Genomic DNA, 19,900 nt, shown 5'->3' with positions numbered 1-19,900 from the left:
ATCCAAGGAAAAGAAATAGACCTCACTTAGCCTCCACAAGTTTTACTTGATGCTTCAAATACAGAACTAAATGCAAAGCAAGGCACAATGATGATTTCATAGCCACATAATTAAAGGCTTCTGCAATGTCACTTGGGAGTATCTGTTATTACTACAGAAACTGGCACCCCTATTAACTTACAAATACAGAGCAACATGTTTGAGAAATACTGCCATGACAGTTGTATCGTGGTGTATACACTGCTACATCTCAAATATGCTGTCTGCAAATAAAGGAACTGTCATAACAAACACCTCTAAAAACACCTGGTAAAGACATACATAAAACCACTGTGGAGGTGTATGTGGGACACTGTGGGGCTCCTCCAAACCCAGCTGAGTTCTGCTTAAAACTTGATGCAGAAGATTTAGTATCTGAAGTACTGCCCTTTACTGCAATCAGTAATTACAGTATTTTTGCATGCAGACACCAATAACTAAAAAAACCCAGTTATCTAAAAGTTAAGTTACTGCTTTCAGTGCTTTCTTACAGTCATTATTTCTCCAGTCTTGTTCTGTGAACATATTTTTGGCGAGGGAAGAAGGGATAAAGTTGAATCAATGCATACAAATACTAACAAGTTGTTGTTTACTTCCCTTAATTCACTTGAAACAACAGGTGTAGGAAGGGGAAGAAAAGCAATAGTTCCAGGCATCTAACCAGAACTAAAGAATACCAAAGGGGGCCCCATCAACCTCAGCATTCAATGGCTAGCACAAGCTTCATTCACCAGGAAAAGCTTGTTTACATTCATTCCAATTGTTTGAAAACACTTAGTGAATTTTTCCACTTGTATGTCCCATTACACTTTGAAGGCTGGTATCTGATTTCCAGCTGTGTTGTACTCATAGCAGGCAAAACCTGACTACATTTTATTTGCTAGACTAGATGAAATGCCTTCATACAAAGCTACACCTACAGCAGATCATAAGAGACAGCACTGCTTTACATGTGTAAGTCAGACAGTGCCATCAAGTGACTACGCGGCACTATCACTCATTAAGTCTAAAATAAGACAAAGCAACTCTAACAATGAGTCAACTTCTAAGGGAAGCTTACTTGTTTTGTGCTTCCAGGAGTTTCAGTGCACACTCTTCCTGCAGGCAGAGCGTGGCCTTTTCCATTTCTTTTGCCATGAGGGCTTTGGCTGCCTCCAGGTCAGCTTCGTATTGCTGCTGAGCTTTCTGCACAGCCTGGGCACCTGCAAGGTTGTCCTCCAGCTGCTGCAAGTTGTTTTGCTGCTCCTTCACCAGCTTCTCCAGCTCCAGAATTTTGGCAGCTTGGTGATCTTGAAGTTGAATCATTTCGGCTTCACGGAGTTCAAACTGTTTTTGTAAGTTCTGCTTCTCAGATTCTGCTCTGGTTTGCAGTTCTATGTGCAATTGTGATAACTTCTCTTCTGCTAGGATTCTCTGGGCCTCGCTTTCACATTGCCATTTCTTCTCCTTTTCTTTGTACATATTCTCTACTTTCTGGACTTCTTCTCTTAATTCCTTTTTGTGATCCTCAGCAATTTTATATTTTACCTGTGAAGACAATTATTTAAAAGAAAAAAGAATAAACCACCAAAACCAAACTGAAGTGTGTGAAATGAACACACTCAGGCATTTAAGGTCTTGAGAAGATTAAATTCTTGTAGTGAAGTAACCCTTCCTAATGAAAGTAAGGCTGAAATGACCATTTATAAACTGACATGGATTAAATTCAATGCATTATTAAGAATTAATGTGGGTTATGAAGATAAGAAAAAATTAAGGCAGAATTCTAGAATTAATATGGTGTTCTATGTTGATTTCTCTTGAGGTCACTTATCTTCTTTTCAGGAGTTCAACTTATACAGCTATGGGCATCTTAGGTGCATATCAGGCATAAATAAAAATCCCTTTTAAACTTCTTTTAAAAGCCACATAAAAAGCATGTAGCACAAAAACAGAAGCCAAAGCAGCTAATGTTTGCTCCATGACAGAAGGCAAAAAAAGACTTCTCTGGCTTTCTCCATCAGTTTCTAAGCCTGGAAAAGGATACACATATCCATGGCTCTTTAAAAAGGGTGGAAAGGAGGACTTGATAAATAAGAGCTTCACTCATCTAATTCTCATAAACATTCAAATATGGAACAACTTAAGCAATGAATTAACATTTATTCTAAGTTTATCCTCAGATGGAACAGCTGATTTAACATGTAAGAGCGACAGTACTGTGTACAACTGTCTCAGCTCTCAGACTCTGAGGTACAAGAGTTACACCAAAACAGAAGTGTATTCCAATATTTGTGCCTATCCAACAAGACCATTTAAAGCTTTAGTTACTGTCCCCAAACCAGGGACTTTCAAATTCAAGTGCTGCCTCTCTCTCCCCCTTGGCCTTCCCACCAGGCTGGATCTTACCCAACTCTACCAAACAGTTCTGTAGTGCAAATTACCTTTTCCATTTCTTCTTTCAGATGCTTTTCATTTTGCTCAGAAAAATCTTTTTGTTTTATAAGCTCTTCCTTTAAATGCCTTATTTCCTCTGAGAGCTCTGCAATACGCTGTTTCTCAGAGCTGGAGAGAGCAAGCTTGGCTTTGTGCTCTTCCTCCAGCACAGACACTTGCTCAGCCACCTCCACCTCAACCTGACGTGCTACCTCTTGAACACTCTGGAGACACAGTTTGGTGATTTCTGGAAAGAAAAAGAAAAAAACCCAAAAAATCCAAGCCATACAATAAAACGACATTCTGGAATTAATTTTAACAGCTCCTGTTGATGCATAGAAATAAAGTTGAATGTTTTCGGCTGTGCAATTTTTCAGTACCAAGCTAAATACAGGAAAAGGAGAACGCCTCAGCTGGATGATTTTATACTCTGTTCCATTTTATCACCACCTTGGGAATTTATCAGTATCAACACAGAATAATCACAAAACCTGTGGTAGGACCTCCCTCCTTATCTGCAACAGCCAGAGGAGCAGACTCTCTTTCTGGGCAACGTAATGGCAGATTTATGGAAGTTGTACCTCCTCTTCTGCACATCATATTTACACAAAGCAATCTCTAAACATTCTAATTTAAGCAGTTTTGATATCCTCTCTAGTATTAAAAATAAATAACTGAAGATAAGAAATAAGTGCAAATTAAAAAAGGTCTACTAATCCTTTTAGCCAACATACAGTGGAATACAATTATACCCAAGTATGTTAAATTAGCTAACTAGGTTATGTATTCTTGGTCCAAATGTTTGTATGACTATGCCCTTCTAGGCATCAAAAATGGAAACCTGATCAGCTCCTTTTAGGAACCACTCTACAGTTCTAGTAGTTTTTACTGCAGAATAAACAACTTTAGGTCACCACATCTTCAAAAGTACAGCTCAACGTGCCCATAAGGACTCAATGAGAGGGATTAACATCTGTTAAATGTTCTCCATAAGTTTAGGGTAAACTAACAAACTGAAAACTTCCTCAGATAAGCCTGTTTAAATAACAATATAAGACACACAAGCAGCTTCCTGTTTCCCTTCCCAGTCTGTCAGGCCATCCTACCTTTAGACTGTTCTTCTGAAAGTTGGGCATGGAGCTGCTCAAGTTCTAAACCATGCTTTCTTTTCAAGGCCTCAATTTCTGCTGCATATTTGTCTGACAAATCCATCTTCATTTTCATCAGGTCCTCTTTATACTGAAGTGCAAGGGAGGATCTCAAGGAATCCAGTTCATGCCTGTGTTGTTCTGTAAGTTGTAGCTGCAAACAGGCAAATTCTTCCTACAGAAAGAAAGGGTTAGGAAGAGATCTTTAGCTTCTAAGAAACCATGGTGAGAATCTTCCAACAAGAGAAAGCAAAATTCCTTTTCCAAACTCTTAATCAACTTGAAACAAGTTGAGCAAAAATGTTGAGACCTTCAGTTACAGCAAGGTGCATGAAAATAGAGGCATAAATGTAAGAGGGGCCAATTAGCATCTTGGCTTGAAGAGAACAAGGACAGGAACAATTACTAACAGCATGATAAAAAAGAGAAACACCACAAATTCTCCACTGGTGAAGAAGAACTGATAAGTTCCTTACCCAGCACAGGATAACCCAAGCAGCACATAAAATTACACAGCACTGTTTCAGCTGTTCTACTGTACAGCCTCTCTGAGACTGAGAGCTATTTAAAGTTGGCAATTCACAACATTCTTGTCAAAAATAATCCCTACTAAACACCTACAATTAATTTTCTCTTTGCAAGAGCTAGGAATCAGATAGCAATTTTCATACAGGTCATGTAAAGAACAGTAGAACTTCTAATATATCAAAAATCCTACCTGTTGTTGTGCAAGTTGTTGGTTGAGGTGATCAAGTGCAACACTTCTCTCTTTCTCAGCAGTTTCTTCAAAAAGTGTGACAGAAGACCTGAGAAAAGGGTTTTAAAGTTTAAGACTGTGATATGTCATGAATCAAGTTAAATTTACCTGATGACTAATGGTGTAGTACTGAAAGTAGGCAAAGAGCAACTATAACAACTGCTCAGGACTGGGCCATGGCCCAATGCTCAATCCCAATAGGTTTAGATGCTAACATCATCTTTTATGCTAAAGAAAAATAAAATGGAAGCATGCTGTCACAAAATGAAAAGAAAAAGAACAGATCACCTGATGTCCCCTATTTGATCTTGACTCATTTCCAACACTGGCAGTGAACAGTCTGTCAGCTCTTGCGGTCTCTGATGCAACAAAGTCAATTCTTTTTTGTAGTTTTCTTCAGCAGCAATTAACTTGTTTTCAAAATGAAGTCTCAGTTGTTCCAGTTCAGCTTCGTGCTCCCTGTTTCTCTGCTGACGCTGCTGCTCAAACTCCTGCTTTAAACATTCTATTTCTTTTACCTGTGATGCTCGAGCCAGGAGCTGCTCTTTTAGCTCTGGAACAGAGGCAAAGCCAACACAAGCACTAAGAACACAACACTAAGAACTAAGACTAGGCTAAGTCATTCTGTGAAGATCAGGTTTAGCTGCCAAGTGTCAGTGGTTTAGGAATGGCATTGTCCCATTAATATTTCCACTAAAAAGACCACAAGCCACTCACTTCTCAATGGGAGCCACAAAAGGCAGAGATCACAGGTTGAGGTAAAAACCATTTAGTGGAAATAGCAATGAGATAGGAAAAATGAACTTCTGACAGACAAAAATTCCTTCCTCAGAAGACATTCTCAGTTACACTGCATTCAGAGAAATCACTCTCATGCCAAGAATCAAAATCACCAGCCCACTGCTAGCTCTCCTCGTTTTCTTGCAGTTCTGGACTAAGCTGGTAACAAGAAGAGTCCTGCACTATTGCTTAATCTTCACACCTCCTTGCTGCTGTAGCACCCAGAAGCAATAAATTGTTCAAGAAGATTTCATCTGCTCCAGGCAAAACTATCCAAACAAAACAAACTGAGCATAAACTGTGCAGAAAACCAAAAATCACAGGAAGGAAAATAAAATGATACTTTAATGACAGTTTGCTACCCATTGCATGCTCAGAGGCTGAACTGGCTGGATTAAAAGAATCAATCAATAAAACAGGAATGCAGTAAAAAGCAGCTGCCAAAGCTGGTTCAGCAAGTTCCCCTTCTTCCAGAGAGTGAGAACAATGGCCAGCACTGCAACCTTTTCATTAGCCCTCTGGGAGCTTTCTTCCCCACCTTCTGTATTAAAGCAGCAGTAACATTTAGGTAAGTCAAAAGGTAGGGGAAAAAAAAATCTCAAGAGATAAGCTTTCCCAATAGCTCAACTTTCCAAATAATTCAAGCTAGTTAAATTGCAAAAGAACCAGCTGAGGAGGGAAATACATTTCAAGAAGAAGGAACTTGGAGAATTTTCTTAAAAATAAACAACTTGCCTAGAGAAAAGCAGTTGCTTATGTTACACAAGAGAAACTTAAGTTGATGGAAACAGAGGATGCCATCCAGGAGCAGTACAACTGATTGTCACAATGTGGTTTTGTGTAGCAAAGCAGAAAACGTACTCGTGGCATGAAAAAATGCTTACAATGCAAATGCAAACAGAAAGAGTAAGAGAAGAAATAAGTGTTCAAGGCCAGGTTGGATGGGGCTTGGATAGTGGAAGGTGTCCCTGCCCACGGCTGGGGTTGGAATGAGATGATCTTTAAGGTCCCTACCAACCCAAACCACTCCAGGATTCTGTGAAGTAAGTCCATGGTTCAAGCCTGCTTCCGAAGGGAGACGCTGCCAGGCACAGAGACCAGAGGAACCAAGTGACACAAAGTAACACCATCAATGAGGTAGGCAGGGGAAGTCCAATCTGACATGGGTAGGTTTCGCCTACTAGCAAAGTCTACTAGCACAAAATTAACCCAAGAAAGTGTTTCAATGTTTTGAACTGGCATGTCATTCTTACACCAGAGCAGCAATGCCATCATGCAGCTGCTGTGGTTTGAACCCCACCATCAACCCAAATGCATGGTCAAATCAGCGCTCAAATGAAGAGCAGCAGAGTAAAACTAAACACCTTTAAGATCTCACACACCAAAAGAGATCCTCACCTGGACCATGGGCCTGCACTCTGGTCTCACCACCTTCATGAAAGATGAAGAAACAGAAAGGGTCCAAAGAATGGGATTGTGAGTGGTTAGAAACATAGAAAAACATGTGAATTATTAAAGATTAGGGGCACAGAGAAGAATTCCAGCAAATACAATGAAGTGCTATGTACCATAATTCTGTAATACCAAAACAAAAAGATGAAAAGATAAAGTCTGACTAACAAAAAAAATTACTCAGGTTATGACCAAAGCAAACAAAGCCCTAATACAATTCAAAAGCTACCTGGAGTTATATTATTCAGAATATCTGAAACAGCATTTGAAGTATGTTACATGTGCCTTGTGTTGTAACTACCCCAGCAGAACTCAAGAACCTCATTTTAGAGTCTCAGCACAAGAACACTGGCAGGGTCATGGTCTCTAGGTTTTACTTTTCCCCAGAAGTGCTTTAATGTGTTAAACATGTCTGTGCACACACATCTAAGACATGTCATTTTATTTCAAAAGTGTATGTCACCTCCAACCACCACACTGCAAAGATGGCTGTTTTATTTAATACAGAAATACAAATAGGAGCATGTTACTGCACTGACCAGCATTTTCTCCATAGTTTAATTACATGATACTTGATTTGACACTTCAATGAAAAACCTTTTGTTTTCACTAAATATCTTTATAGTGTGCAGGAATGGAGTGGGAAGGGAAAGGAAAAGCACAGGAGTAAGCTTTTCCCCACAGTCGTGCCATGCTTTTTGACACTGCAGAACCTGTCATCTGACACTAACTCACCTCAACATAGAAACAGATCACTGGCCTACAAGCCACTGACACTGTGGCCTTCCTGTGTGTTTCTGGTAAAACAGCTAAAAGCATTTTGTGTCAATAATGTGTCCTTCTGTATGAAGAAGAGGCAAAAAATAAAATGCATCAGTTATGAACATACCACTTAGCTCCTGTCGATTTGCTCGGGTACTGCCAAGCTGAGACCAAAGCTGCCTGATTTCTTCTTGTGACTCAACCTTAAGTTGCTCATGCTTGACCTGAAGCTGGTCCAGCTACAAAAAAAACCATGTTAAAACAAAAAAAAACCACCCCACCACAACTTGTTAAACAATTTTGTTCTCAGGGCTTATTTTACACGCAAGAGACACTTCTGTCAGAAGGAGGTGGAAACAGTGACACCACCACTCTCAGCTCCTGACAGTATCAGAGATACTGAGTAGCAGCATCTCTTAACTCTTACACCCACTCCCCTGAGAGGCAAGAATTTGTTCCTGATGCCATAAGTGTATTCACTGGCAAAAAAGTAAGGCATTAGCCAGATTTTAAAAAAAAAGTGAGAACCAGAAAATTAGGAATATAATTATGGATGAAGAGATAGCACTGAATGGCACAAAAGCAACTGCATTCCAAAGGTTTTGAACTCCTATGGAAACTCCCAGAGTATTGACCTGCTTCATTTTCCTTTTTAAGTAACATCCCTAAATACAAACGGGTCACCCAAACGATATTTATATGGTCTAGTTTTTGTTACATAAAGGGAAATCAACTACTCTAAACTACTAAAGAAATGGAATTTACCTCCTTCTGAAGATCCTGTTCTTTTTCTTGGCTTTTCCTCTTTATGTCTTCTAGGAGTTGGTTATGTTCAGCCTGCAGCTGCTCTTGTAACTTTGCGATGGCTAACTGGTGTTGCCTCTCCAATTCTATACATTGCACTAAAATTAAAAATTAGTTTTGTTACTCCCTCATCCCGGTTAATGAATAATGTGTACAACTTCTGTGCAACAAAAATAGACATGTATTGTCTCTAGCTTAAGCACTAGCTTTCAGGGAATCACAGAAATGCTTGAACAGTAAAGTATTTGCAAGTCAAACACTTCCATGCACTGCTTCGTTGTTCTCTGCATCCCACACTGTTAGTTAGCCAAGAGACAACCATTTGTTCCATTAAGCCTTAACTACCCACAATCCAAATGCAATTTTTTGTTAGAAAAAGCTTCTATTAATATTAATCACAGTTTTGATTAACTCAGCAACTGTCAAAACAGATTTTCAGACGGGAGCAGAAGATTATTTCCTTTTAATATTCACCTTGCATCTCATACTCTGTGGAAACTGAAATGCAACAATGCTATCCAGGTTTTAAACCATTTTTCATTTACAACCTTGTCTAGACAGTCTCATGCCATCACCCCAGTTTTTAAATAAGGCTACATAAACACAGCTTGTATTTGCTTTTATACATTTTGTAAAATCACTTAGCTACGTCTCTGTTCAATAAAACAGCTGCTTCCCAGAGCATGATACTTACTTTTAGATTGTACATTCTCAACAGAAAGAAGCCCCAGCTCTGCTCTGACTTTTTCCAAATCCATTTCCAGAGATTTCTGCAGTGCAATCATCTCAGTCTGATGTTTTTCACACAGCTTCTCACACACGTTTTGTAAACGTCTATCAGACTCTAGTTCCCAGTCTCTTTTGAGGGTCTGAGAGAGTAAAACATGCATTATATTAAAGCAAACAGGTTTAGTAAATTAATGATTTTTTTCCTCCATTTATTTGTCCTTTACAATAAATGTGTAGCAGATCTGGGACTTGTACCAGCTCTCGTTTTCTGAAAGGACCTTTCTTTTTTTCTTGTATAAAGAACAGAATTTGTACCTCTAATGCCTGGACATGTGTCTCCTCCATTTCCAATTCTATTTTCTTTCTCTGGTCAACTGTGAAATAAAATAGTTATTAATAAATGTACATAAAATAGTATTCAATGTTAAGTAGAAATATGGATGAGATGACAATTTTCAACATCAAACTCAGGAGTTAAATGGGCAGGCACAGAGCAGAGTAAGATGCTGGGTTATAGCCACACCTGCTGTTGTGTTATATCCCACCAGTTCACTTTAGAAAACAAACATTCTAAAATTTACAGCTGCAAAGACAACTCAGACAGTAAAGTTCAATTTAACTAGTAAAGCCTGCTTAAGTCTAAAGAGAACATGATAAAAATAACCCTAAAGACACAAATGAATATTGATGTCATTTTAACACCTCACTGCACACCACTATGAGCACAGAATCTCCAGAAAGACAGAAGGAGTAGCATGCATCAGCAGCAGGTAGGAAACTTCAAATTTCTTCTACAAATGTCTAGGAAAAAAGACTGCAAGACAGATGCCACTATCTGCTCAGTTATCACTGACACAAACAAATTCTTCCTTTCCAGCTCCTCCCTTGATTAATCCCAGCTTCTTGTTTGGCTCCTTTTTTGATTTGCAGGAACCCTGAAAAAACCTATCAGCCATCTTGCCTAGGCTTATTTATAACATTTAATAGTTTATAATATGCAACCATTATTTCAAGTCTCTCCATGGGAAAGGAAAACAGAGAATAAACTGGTATTAAGTTACATTGGTAAAACACAATTTAACAGCACTGAAATTAAGAACTGCATCTTGACCTCCTCCTGCTCCCAGATCCCACTGTGCTGTCAGTTCACTGCACTACTGGTGGAAACAAATGGCTTCCTACTCTTAGGTCAAAAAGAGACACCCTTAAATGAATGTCTTCTTTCTCTTAGGGAAGGACAACTAAAGGAATGATTTCTAAACCTTATTTCAGAGCTCACAAAGGTGTGATGAACAGTGCAGAGTCTAGCTGGAGGCCTGCAACTAGCAGCGCTCCCCATGGATCCATCTGAATACAAGGAAAAACTTCTTACTGTAGGGTGACAGAGCCCTGTAACAGGCTGCCCAGAGAGGCTGTGGAGCCTTTTAATCTGCAGATATTCAAAACATGCCTGGACACAATCCTGTGCAAACTGCTCTGGGTGAAAGCTGCTCTAGCAGGGCTTTGATGATCCCCAGAGAGCCCTTCCACCCCGACCAGCCTGTGATTCTGTAAACTTCTTCAGTGAAATGCTGCAAGATTCACCTTTCTCCAGAAATTCCTCAAGATCTGTCATACAGGTCAAATATGGCCTGACCTCAACGAGGAAAATGCCAAGAGCATCAGCAGCAGGCCTTCAGTACTATGAGGTGCAATTGCCTTCTGCTTATGCCAAAATACCATCTTACATAAAGTGCAGCTCAAAGGACACCCAGCTACAGGTTCTCACTGAGCCCTTCAGCTCTTTCCCAACTCCTTCCTAACACTGAGAGGGTAAGCCAGGAAGCATTCACATATCTTCTCAGAAAGATAACAGAGTGCTCACTTAGGGCAAGAAAAACCCTGACAAAACATAAGGGATAAGAGCTCTACTCTTTGCACTGATCAAGTTCTTTATGAAAACTTGGTCTAAAGCCTCCTGAAAGAAAGCAGTTAAGTTTAGCACTAATTTACAGATGAAGAACAACTAAACTTAGGTCTGCACAGCTTCATTTTCATATATAAAACATGCACTCTTGCACATGCCAGTCCTGCCCATGTTAGAGGTAACACCAGCTGTGATTCACAGCCCAGCTCTACACCAAGACAGGAACCTGAGCAGGAAAAAAATACTTATTCCCCAATTTGAATACCTAGCTCTTGCTGATACTTGGACTTAAGGTCTTCTTTTTCCTTCAGACACTGTTCTTTGATCCTCTCCCACTCCAGCTGGTGGCGGCTTTGCAGAATGGCTACCTCCTGAGCACGCTTGTCGTTGAGCATCTCCCGCAGCTCCACGAGGGCAGTCTCCTTCTCTTTCCTCAAGTTGGACTGTGTAAGCTCCAGCTGAGAGGTGTGCATATTGTTTAAGGTCAGGCGTAAAGCTTCCAGTTCAAGGCTGTGCAGTGTCTGCAGCGGAGTAAAAAAGGGTTTCTCCCTCCCCTCTAATGAAATGTGCTCGCTTTTTCATGACCAGTTTCAGTTTTGACTGTAAAACACATCAAAGTTTTGCCTTTCTGTACTTGGAGATGGTTTCTTTGTGCAAGGACCCTTAAAGGAACCCTTACAATAAGGTGCTATAATGATATTTGAATGTTTCTAGTGCAATGTAAAAGGCCTTCCTTACCTGCCTCTTAATTTCCTACAAAATATCTACAAAGTAGATACGTAGTTTCCTACAAAGTATCTCCCACTTCCTCACATCAAAGCAGAACACAAGCTCACCCCAGCCCTTCACTGTCTATTGAAACAATTCCTTGTGTTTGCTGTTGTTTATAATTTGTTAACAAAGTAAAGTTCTAAGTGATACTGGAAAAGGAGAAATAAAATTCACCACTCCTCAATTCTTAAGTGAACTAACCAGTGTCCCAACAGGTTGTTATTAGACCTAACACTAGACATTCCTGCCATTTCCACCTCGCATTTAGTAGAAATGTTCAAAACCCCAGGAAATATAAAGAAGTAAAAGTCAGGTTTTCACACTTCAGCTTAACAAGAAGGCATTCCTAATTATTAATAGTGAATTATTAAAAAGTGGGAGGGTTTATATCCTTTACAAAATTTACTTGTTAAATTCGCGAAGACAAAAAATTACAAAGCTGTTTTTTTTCTCCCTTAAAATCATCAATTTCAAGTTTTCTTCAGAAAGAATGTTAAAATGTAATTAATGTTAAAATATATATTACAATATATATTAAAGATAGCAAATATAATATAAAGTGAGGATTCTGGAGAACTCCTCTAAAATATATCTACTACCACCCACCAAGAGAACACTCCTTTTCCTTTGGATGCAGTACCATGTGAAAGAGCAGGTGTAATACCCACAAAAATTAAGGAGAAGGCTCCTTGATTTCTGTGTATGCTGGAGATCATCAAGTCAGCTAAGAACTATATTAATAACTGTGAGATTTCCTGTTTTTACCTGGGATTGGAGCTGAGCTTGCTCCTGCTCTGCTCTGTGTGTGGCTGCCATTTGCTGCTGGAGTTCATCTAAGAGGTGCCTCTGTTCCTCCTTTAGCTCAGCACGGAGCTTCTCCATTTCCTCTGAGTGTTTAGCAGCCAGCTCAGAGATTTCCCGCTCGTGCTCCCGTTCATGAACCTGCAGAGAATACTCTGATGAAACGCTTCCTTCAAAATATCATTGTTTAGCCCTAATTATGGAACAAGAATCCTCCACTCCTCCTGACCCCAAATCAAAACCATCATGGAAAAAACCAATAGAATTTAGCATCTCTGAAATGTTTCCCCTGCCCACATGACAATGCAAAATTACCTTATTTTTTCCAAAATAAACCAAATTACACAATGTACCTTTTTTATTACAGCAATCTCTTCCTTTCTTTTTTCTTCCAACTTCTGTTGTTCTTCCACTTTGTCTTTTATTTCAGCATTTAACTCTTTTATCTGAAAACAGGCATACAAACATTTGCAATGGCTACCTTATGCATTCCAAAATCCCATGACTCCTGCAGTTATCAGGGTTTCCTACCTCTTTCTCGTGTGCCAAACTCACTTCAGTTAATTCAGCAAGGTGCTGAGTCTCCATCTTATCCATTTCTTCTTTGTAATGCTTCTCCATCTTGGACTGAGCCTCCTGGGCAGCCTGACAGGACTCCTGCAAGCGAGCCTCAAGCTCCAAATGAGCCTTTTTCAACTGGGCAAGTTCTTCAGTCAACTGGTTTTTTTCCTCACTGTATTTGGTAGTCTTTTCCTTTATTTCAGCAATTAGTTTATTAATTTCTTGGTTGCTGATGTTTAACCTGTCCTCATAGCTCAGTCTTTCACACTCTTGTATTTCTTTGATGTTTTTCATTTCAGCATTAAGCTCATGGATGTTTTTCTCAAGGTCCTCAATGATGCTAGCATTCTCTGCTAGTGCTTTTTCTGCTTGTAACAGATCCCCCTCCACATTTGATAGTCTCTCTCTTAAGGCTGATTTTTCCTTCAACAAAAGTACTAAATTTTGCTCTTTCTTATTGATTTCAGCTTTGAGCAACTCCAGTTCTTTTAGCAATGTCTCTTCAGATATGGTTTTCTGACTCAACAGCTCTCCTGTTCTCTGGTTTTTAGCCTTCTGAGCATTAAGCTGGCTTTGCATCCCATCCTTTTGACTTTGCAAAGCTGTTAGCTGACAGCCAAAAAGAGCCTGCACTTCACTTGTCAGGGAATCAGAAGCTGATTTCTCCTCCTCAGCATCTCTCACTAACTGCTGCATCACCAACATGTCTCTTTCCTCCTGGAGGTCTTTCACCATTTCTAGCCAGGTAGAGAGGTTTGACACTTGTGTTAGAGATGGCTGCCCTCCATCCTCACCCTGCTGCTTTAGTAGAAGCATGTGTTTATTTTCAAGTTCTTTCTCCTTCTCCATTTTCTGAACAAGTTCTTTTTCACAACGGATCTGTGCTTCATGTTCTTCCTCCAGTTCTGCACGCCTATGAGAGAGCTCAGACATGGCTTCCTCCCAATTTCCAACAGCTCCTTGGGAGTCCTGATAAGAAAGCATTTCCAAGGCTGACTCCTGATGGAGCAGCTCAGCTGGTTTCAGATGTCTCTCTGCCAAACCCATCATCTCATCATCCTCTATGTCACCGTGGTCCCCAATTTTATTTTGCTGCAGGGAGCCATCTGACACATATGAAACAAAGGTCTCTGCTCTCACCTCTGCCTCTTCAGAAAGGTCTTGAGCCAAGCCACTAAGACATGTCCCCTCCTCGAGGCTAGAGTTTAATGAAGAAGATACAAAATCTCTGCTGGGTTGTTCTAGGAGCACACTGCTGTCTAACCCCTGCATATTGCATCTACCCTCTTCAATGGCATGGCCCTCCAAAGAGCAGGACCCATAGGACTCTTCTGGAGTTTCTGTGGCAATGAGGTATTTAGCCAATATACCTTCATCACCACTGAAATGCCCTAGCTCTGACAAGGGTTCTTCAGACAGGTTCTCCCCTTCCCCACTTCCATTATCGTTCATGATCTCTAAATTCCTTGTTTCTTCTAGCTGATCCCTTGAGGAGTCATACTGGAACTCCATTTCTAGCTGATGCACTGGCTCACTGCTATCCTCTGACAGGCATGCTCTGTCCCACATCTCCTCAAGATCCACTGCCTGCAGCTGAGACTGCCCTGATAAAATCTGGTTCTCCCTCAATTCCAGTAACTTTTTATTGGAGACAATCTCTCCATCACGCTTTTGCCTTACATCTATGTGTTTTTCAGCTTCATAAAATTGCTTTTCATTTAATTCCTGGATGTAGGAATTCAGCTTCTGAATCTCTTCATTCAAAGCCTGTTTTTCTTTTTTGTATCGCTGGGCTTCCTTCACTTGCTCTTCTGCGTAAGAAAGTTGATACTTAAGGCCATCAATTACATCCTTGTATTTAGTCTCTATTTCAGATTTTTCCCTCTGAAAGTCTTCCCGTTGGTTTTCAAGTTTCTTCCTCAAATTTTCTTTACTAATTTCAGATTCTCGAAGCTTTACATTTAAGTCAATTATTATGCCATTCAAATTCTGAATGTTTTCTTCAGAATTCAAAGCACAGAGTTCTTTCTTTAACTGTTCAAGTTCATTTTTATATTTTAAAATAATTTCTTTTTCATAGATCTGCTTGGCTTCTGCAATCTCTCGTCTGTGGCACTTCTCCAGCTCATTCCTCAAGTTATCCAACTGTCTGCAAATATCCTTTTCATGACTGACTTTCAGTTCTTCAATATGCTGCTGTTCTTTCACTTTGGATAAAGCGATTTCTTTTTTTAATTCTGCTATTTCTGAGTCCCGGAGAGAAAGTGTGTGCTGTAGTATAGACAATCCAGATCTTTCTGATGTCAGTAAATCTTGAAGACTTTTAATAAATTGTTCTTTTTCATCTATGCTTTTGTGTAGCTTTTGCATTGTATCTTTCATATCCTCTTCCATTTGGGCAAGCAGATTTTCTTTATCTTTGGAATTCTTAAAAAGAAAATGTTACATATGAAATACACAAGGATTTCTTTTCCTTAAGCCTCATGTTTTTAATTTGCATTCAGAAATAGCATTTAAGTTTAAAGTATCCATTTATGGCATTACTAGTTACACTCTTAAAGGAAACCAGACATTAAGCAGTTTCATTAATGTATGTTAGTCATCACAACCCCAATGAATTTATTTCTATATAAAAAGACTTTTTTCAAGAATATGTCACTACATAGCAAATTCAAGTTACCACCAAATTTGAAATAATTAAAAAAAAAAGAGTATGCTTTTACCTTTTGAGAAGACTCCAGCTGTACCTCCAGGTCATGTGCTTTCTCACGCAGAATCTCCAAGTGTGCATTTTGCTCTCTGAGACGATCCTGAAACAAGGACATTTGCTGCTGAGCTTCTAATCCTTCATTTTTCCTGAGACCTTTACTCCTCAGTAGCTCAGTAACCTGGACACATAAAAGGCACATCAGGAGAAAGTTTGTATCCAAACAACTCATACACAAGACTCACTGTAAACAAGTGTATTTACAGATTTACCCTAAATCTTTCATTCTCAAGGAATAAAAATCATCCTAAAAAGGCAGACAACACTTGTCATGTTTTAGATACTATTACTTACTGACAAGGTGCAAATGTTAGATAAATTCATCCCTGTGATGACTTTTCTAACATTATGAACCTATAAATCTAACATAATAAATCATACTGAATTCCTCCAATATGAAGAAAACTCCCAATGGACTGGACGTGCCATTAAGAGGACAATGAACAAAACCAGTCTTCTCTGCCAAGGATTTACAGCTTATTACTAAAAGTTGTTTTTTCCCTCTCCACATCCCTTCAAATGAAAGGAAAACATTTCTCCCATCAGGGTAACACAAAATATGTTTTATTTAATATATTTTTCTCAGATGTTGCTAAAACCAAGGAAGAATATGTAAGACAGTATTAGTGCTTTCATCTAATATCAAAGCTGACATCCTTCCACAATGTGCATCATCTCACTGGTCTTATTTAGAACATGCCTGAAATGCTATTGAGGCTTGATCCTTGTCTTTCAATGGCTTATGGTGCAAATCCCAAACACCTGTTGAGTAGCCTTCACTTTTACCACATTTTGCTGTTGCAACCAGAATTGTAGATAGAAAGCAGTATTTTCTGTTATTTTACAAAATTTCATTTAGCAGGCATTTTTCAGGGCATAAGCAACTCCCTTTAAGATAGTTCCTGGATTAAAAAGTCTCAATTTTATTTTAAAATTTTTTTTTAACCCTTTTCCCTTCCTATCCAGACTTGAAGATTTGTAACCCCATATCCTGCAAACCTGGAACAGTTACTATACAGAAACATTTCTCTTTGGCATATACTACAAAGCTCCAAGGACAACAAACACATAGTTTCAGAGAGAATAGCCACTGGAACACTGAGTATCACCATGAAAGAATAAAGCACATTTAAAAATATATTTTAAAGCAGAGAAAGGCTGCAGTATATGTCATTATCCAGGGATTAGATCTATGATTAAGCTGTTGCACTGAAGCAGGTTCCTATGTGTCAAGGAGGCTGCTTGAACCGTGTCATTTTAAATTTCTTTCTTTGAGCCAAATCACATGGCCTCAGCACAGCAAGTTTCTGTCTAACAGCTGAGATATTCCAGCTGCCCAAGCAGAAACTCACAGATTTCTCTGGCAAAGGACACATGATCACATGCAAGACCAAACTATACAGCAACAGTTGTGCACAGGCCACAAACCACTTGTGGCAGGACATTCCCCTGCCACAGAAGGGCTTTTCTGTTCTGCCTACCAGCGGGTGCAATAGCTCAGGGCATCTCCCCCCTCACAAGAATTTGCTAATTGGTGAAATAGCTCAGGCCAGACATCTGTCTGGTAGTGAGATATTTCTGGCACCATGGAGGTGGCATTCCCAGCTGACAAACATCTTGCCTTGGGAGAGAGATTGAAGGAAGATAAGCTTGAATTTCTGACTGACAGACACTTAACAAACTATAAAAGCTACACCAAATTTTCACAAGGCAGAAGTCTTCTGCACGTTCTGTGGAAATGCCCTTCCCCAAAGCTGGGATGCCACTTTGTGGTCACTCTCTCAGGGGTTGAGTGAAAGCAATCTGTGTACCGCCTCATCAGTTCTGTGCAAGCTACACTGACTCCTAATCTATGCTAGCTGTAATATAGGTACCTTTATGCTGTGAACTGTTTCATGTAATCTTCTAGTAGTTGTTTTAACCTGTTTAAGGCCATTTGTCTGTTAATCTTCTGCCTATTCAGTAAATAACTCAATTTATGATAGACCTGATCTGCAATTCTTAAGAGCTCGTGAGCCAGAGAGGTTTAGGTGTGCCTCACCTGAATTCAAGCTGCTGCCAAAAATCTGAACCTAAGGCAGGGCTTGTCTAATGCTTTTACTCAGCCCATAACACCACTAACAACATTGTGTAAAATTCCCTAGCAAGTGCTTAAGTGATGAACAAAGTGGTGCAATGACCTTCAAAACATTATGCAAGCAAGTGGAAAATCTGAGGATATTTCCAGGCCTTCTCCGTAGCAACCAGGAAAAAACCCTGCCCTGCCCTGAAATCATTTTCACTGCTGTGCTGCAAACTGAACTATGAGGAGCTACATGATCAGCTCAATATTTTTATATTCACAGTCTAAAGTTGTTCTTGCAGTCTCTGTAAATGCAAATTGGAGGAGAGGCACACCTGATGTAACTGGAGCTGTAAATCGCGGATCTGACCAGCCACATGTGAAGCCTCCTCCTGTAGCTCATCCCGGTCTTTCTTGGCCTGTTGAAGGCAGGTTGTTAACTTCCTGATGATTTCATTCTGCTCCTGAACTGTTGTTTCCTACAAGGGTCAGAAGAAGTGCACTTTTAACATTAAGATATTCTTGACATATTTGGAAACAAGCAGGTTTTCTTGAAGCAAAGCCATTACAGAGCCTGTAGTTACATTTCAGTTTTAACCAACTTGCACCAAAGAAATCTTTGTGTCCAAAGATGATGGCAGGCATGAAGAAAGAAGAGTCTTAAATTGATCTCAGAGATGACAAACCAAATCAAAAGTGATTTTAAAAACAAATTATGGGACATCAGCAATGAAATTGGTATTTTTACTTCCAAATGTGTAGCTCTCATTGATATAAAAAGCCATCAAGTTTTCAAAAAGAACATAATGAGTATTTAGTACCCCCTAAACTGTTTCCTATCTGCCTGCAATTCCCTTCAGTCATGTGAGAGGAAGCTGACGAGATGGGATACATTAATCCTACTTTATGTTAATCACATTTATCTTTTCAATTTATTTTTCACCAACAGGAAATGTCTTTATTTCCCCAATCCTAGAATGAGAAGAAGAACATATAAAGGGGAAAATAACTAGTCTTAGAAAGCACCTGGTAATAATTTACCTTTACATAGAACTGCTAGAGAAAGGCAATGCAAAATAATATTTTTTAATATTCTGGAAGAGGATGCTGCTTTTTCCAGTACATGTTAGCATGGTGGAGTACTTCTCACTAAAGAAACAACAGGTTCTTGAGTCTTGAGACCTAAATATTTTTAGGATTAAAACAAGGTACTATTATGTCATTACCCAGTTCTGTGAAACATACCTGAAGCTGCATGGAATCGTTGTGCTGGGTAAGTTGGTCCTGCAGCTCATCCATCTGTGCAGTGAGCCTTTCCACTGCTTCCTGTTTTTCCAGCAGCCTGCTCTCCAGCTCAGCTATCCTCACCTGACACACCTGGGCATCAGCCTCGCTGTATTCTGCAGCAGGATTTATCCTATCTTTCTTCATAAAGGAAACAGAAATGCATTTGTTCATATTGTAAAAATACCATTTTATGACTCATCTGAAAACAAATTCAGCTTCTAAGTTAAGTCCTGGGCAAATTCTACTTTAAAAGTAACTCAACGCTGGGACTTTGTATCTAATAGAAACATCACATACATGACATCCTTCAGGCTTAAAAACTTCAAATTAAAAATGATCACAGATAATATATTTCCATGATAGTTTAAAGCACAAAAGTAAAGTCAAAGTGTTGTGATTCTATAGCACCAAATGCTGGCAACATGCCATTTTGGCATGTATTGGGGTTTAAATACCTCCAGTTGTGAGGAAGGAAGCAGAATATCACCAATTTAAACAAAGCCCTTACATGCATTTGACTGGAGAATAGCCCACCCAAATGAGAAACAACAACGTAAAGCTCTTTCAGTAAAATGAAATTGCTGTGGTTTCTTAGGAGCAACATTGTTACCATCATCATAGAGGATACAGTATCTTGTATTTTATTTTGAATACTTTTCTGTTGTATTGTATGAAACAATGAAAAATGAACCCATGTATCAATTGGTAACACCAAAACATTCACATTTCCCTGGGCAAAGTCTATGATTTTACAAAACATAATTTTCTCAGCAACCAATTTTCAGAGCCAGTACATGTACATACAGAGAAATGCTTGTTTTATACCATAAAATAGTGAAATCACATCAATTTTATCATA

General features: G+C 39.3%; 1 protein-coding gene across 14 annotated transcripts in view; it reads right to left on the bottom strand.

The window, feature by feature from the left end:
* Positions 1-19,900, bottom strand: part of PCNT (pericentrin) — a 71,398-nt gene that overhangs the window by 44,536 nt on the left and 6,962 nt on the right. For 9 of the 14 annotated variants that reach the window (XM_041397067.1, XM_041397068.1, XM_041397079.1 and 6 more), the window contains exons 4-20: positions 19,000-19,179; positions 18,090-18,233; positions 15,649-15,813; positions 12,896-15,352; positions 12,718-12,810; positions 12,329-12,505; positions 11,058-11,313; positions 9,202-9,260; positions 8,852-9,026; positions 8,119-8,255; positions 7,481-7,592; positions 6,538-6,570; positions 4,648-4,912; positions 4,321-4,408; positions 3,561-3,777; positions 2,463-2,701; positions 1,100-1,566 (exon numbers count right to left, since the gene is read on the bottom strand). In XM_041397067.1, the coding sequence (XP_041253001.1) occupies positions 1,100-1,566; positions 2,463-2,701; positions 3,561-3,777; positions 4,321-4,408; positions 4,648-4,912; positions 6,538-6,570; positions 7,481-7,592; positions 8,119-8,255; positions 8,852-9,026; positions 9,202-9,260; positions 11,058-11,313; positions 12,329-12,505; positions 12,718-12,810; positions 12,896-15,352; positions 15,649-15,813; positions 18,090-18,233; positions 19,000-19,179 (5,264 nt within the window). The remainder of the gene's footprint in view (positions 1-1,099; positions 1,567-2,462; positions 2,702-3,560; positions 3,778-4,320; positions 4,409-4,647; positions 4,913-6,537; positions 6,571-7,480; positions 7,593-8,118; positions 8,256-8,851; positions 9,027-9,201; positions 9,261-11,057; positions 11,314-12,328; positions 12,506-12,717; positions 12,811-12,895; positions 15,353-15,648; positions 15,814-18,089; positions 18,234-18,999; positions 19,180-19,900) is intronic. The other 5 variants (XM_041397071.1, XM_041397081.1, XM_041397077.1 and 2 more) reach the window with 4 other exon arrangements.

Source organism: Onychostruthus taczanowskii, unplaced genomic scaffold (genome assembly GCF_017590055.1).
Source record: "Onychostruthus taczanowskii isolate IOZ18803 unplaced genomic scaffold, ASM1759005v1 scaffold135, whole genome shotgun sequence".
In the NCBI taxonomy this organism is placed as follows: Eukaryota; Metazoa; Chordata; class Aves; order Passeriformes; family Passeridae; genus Onychostruthus; species Onychostruthus taczanowskii.
This window is presented reverse-complemented; position numbering and strand designations above follow the sequence as displayed.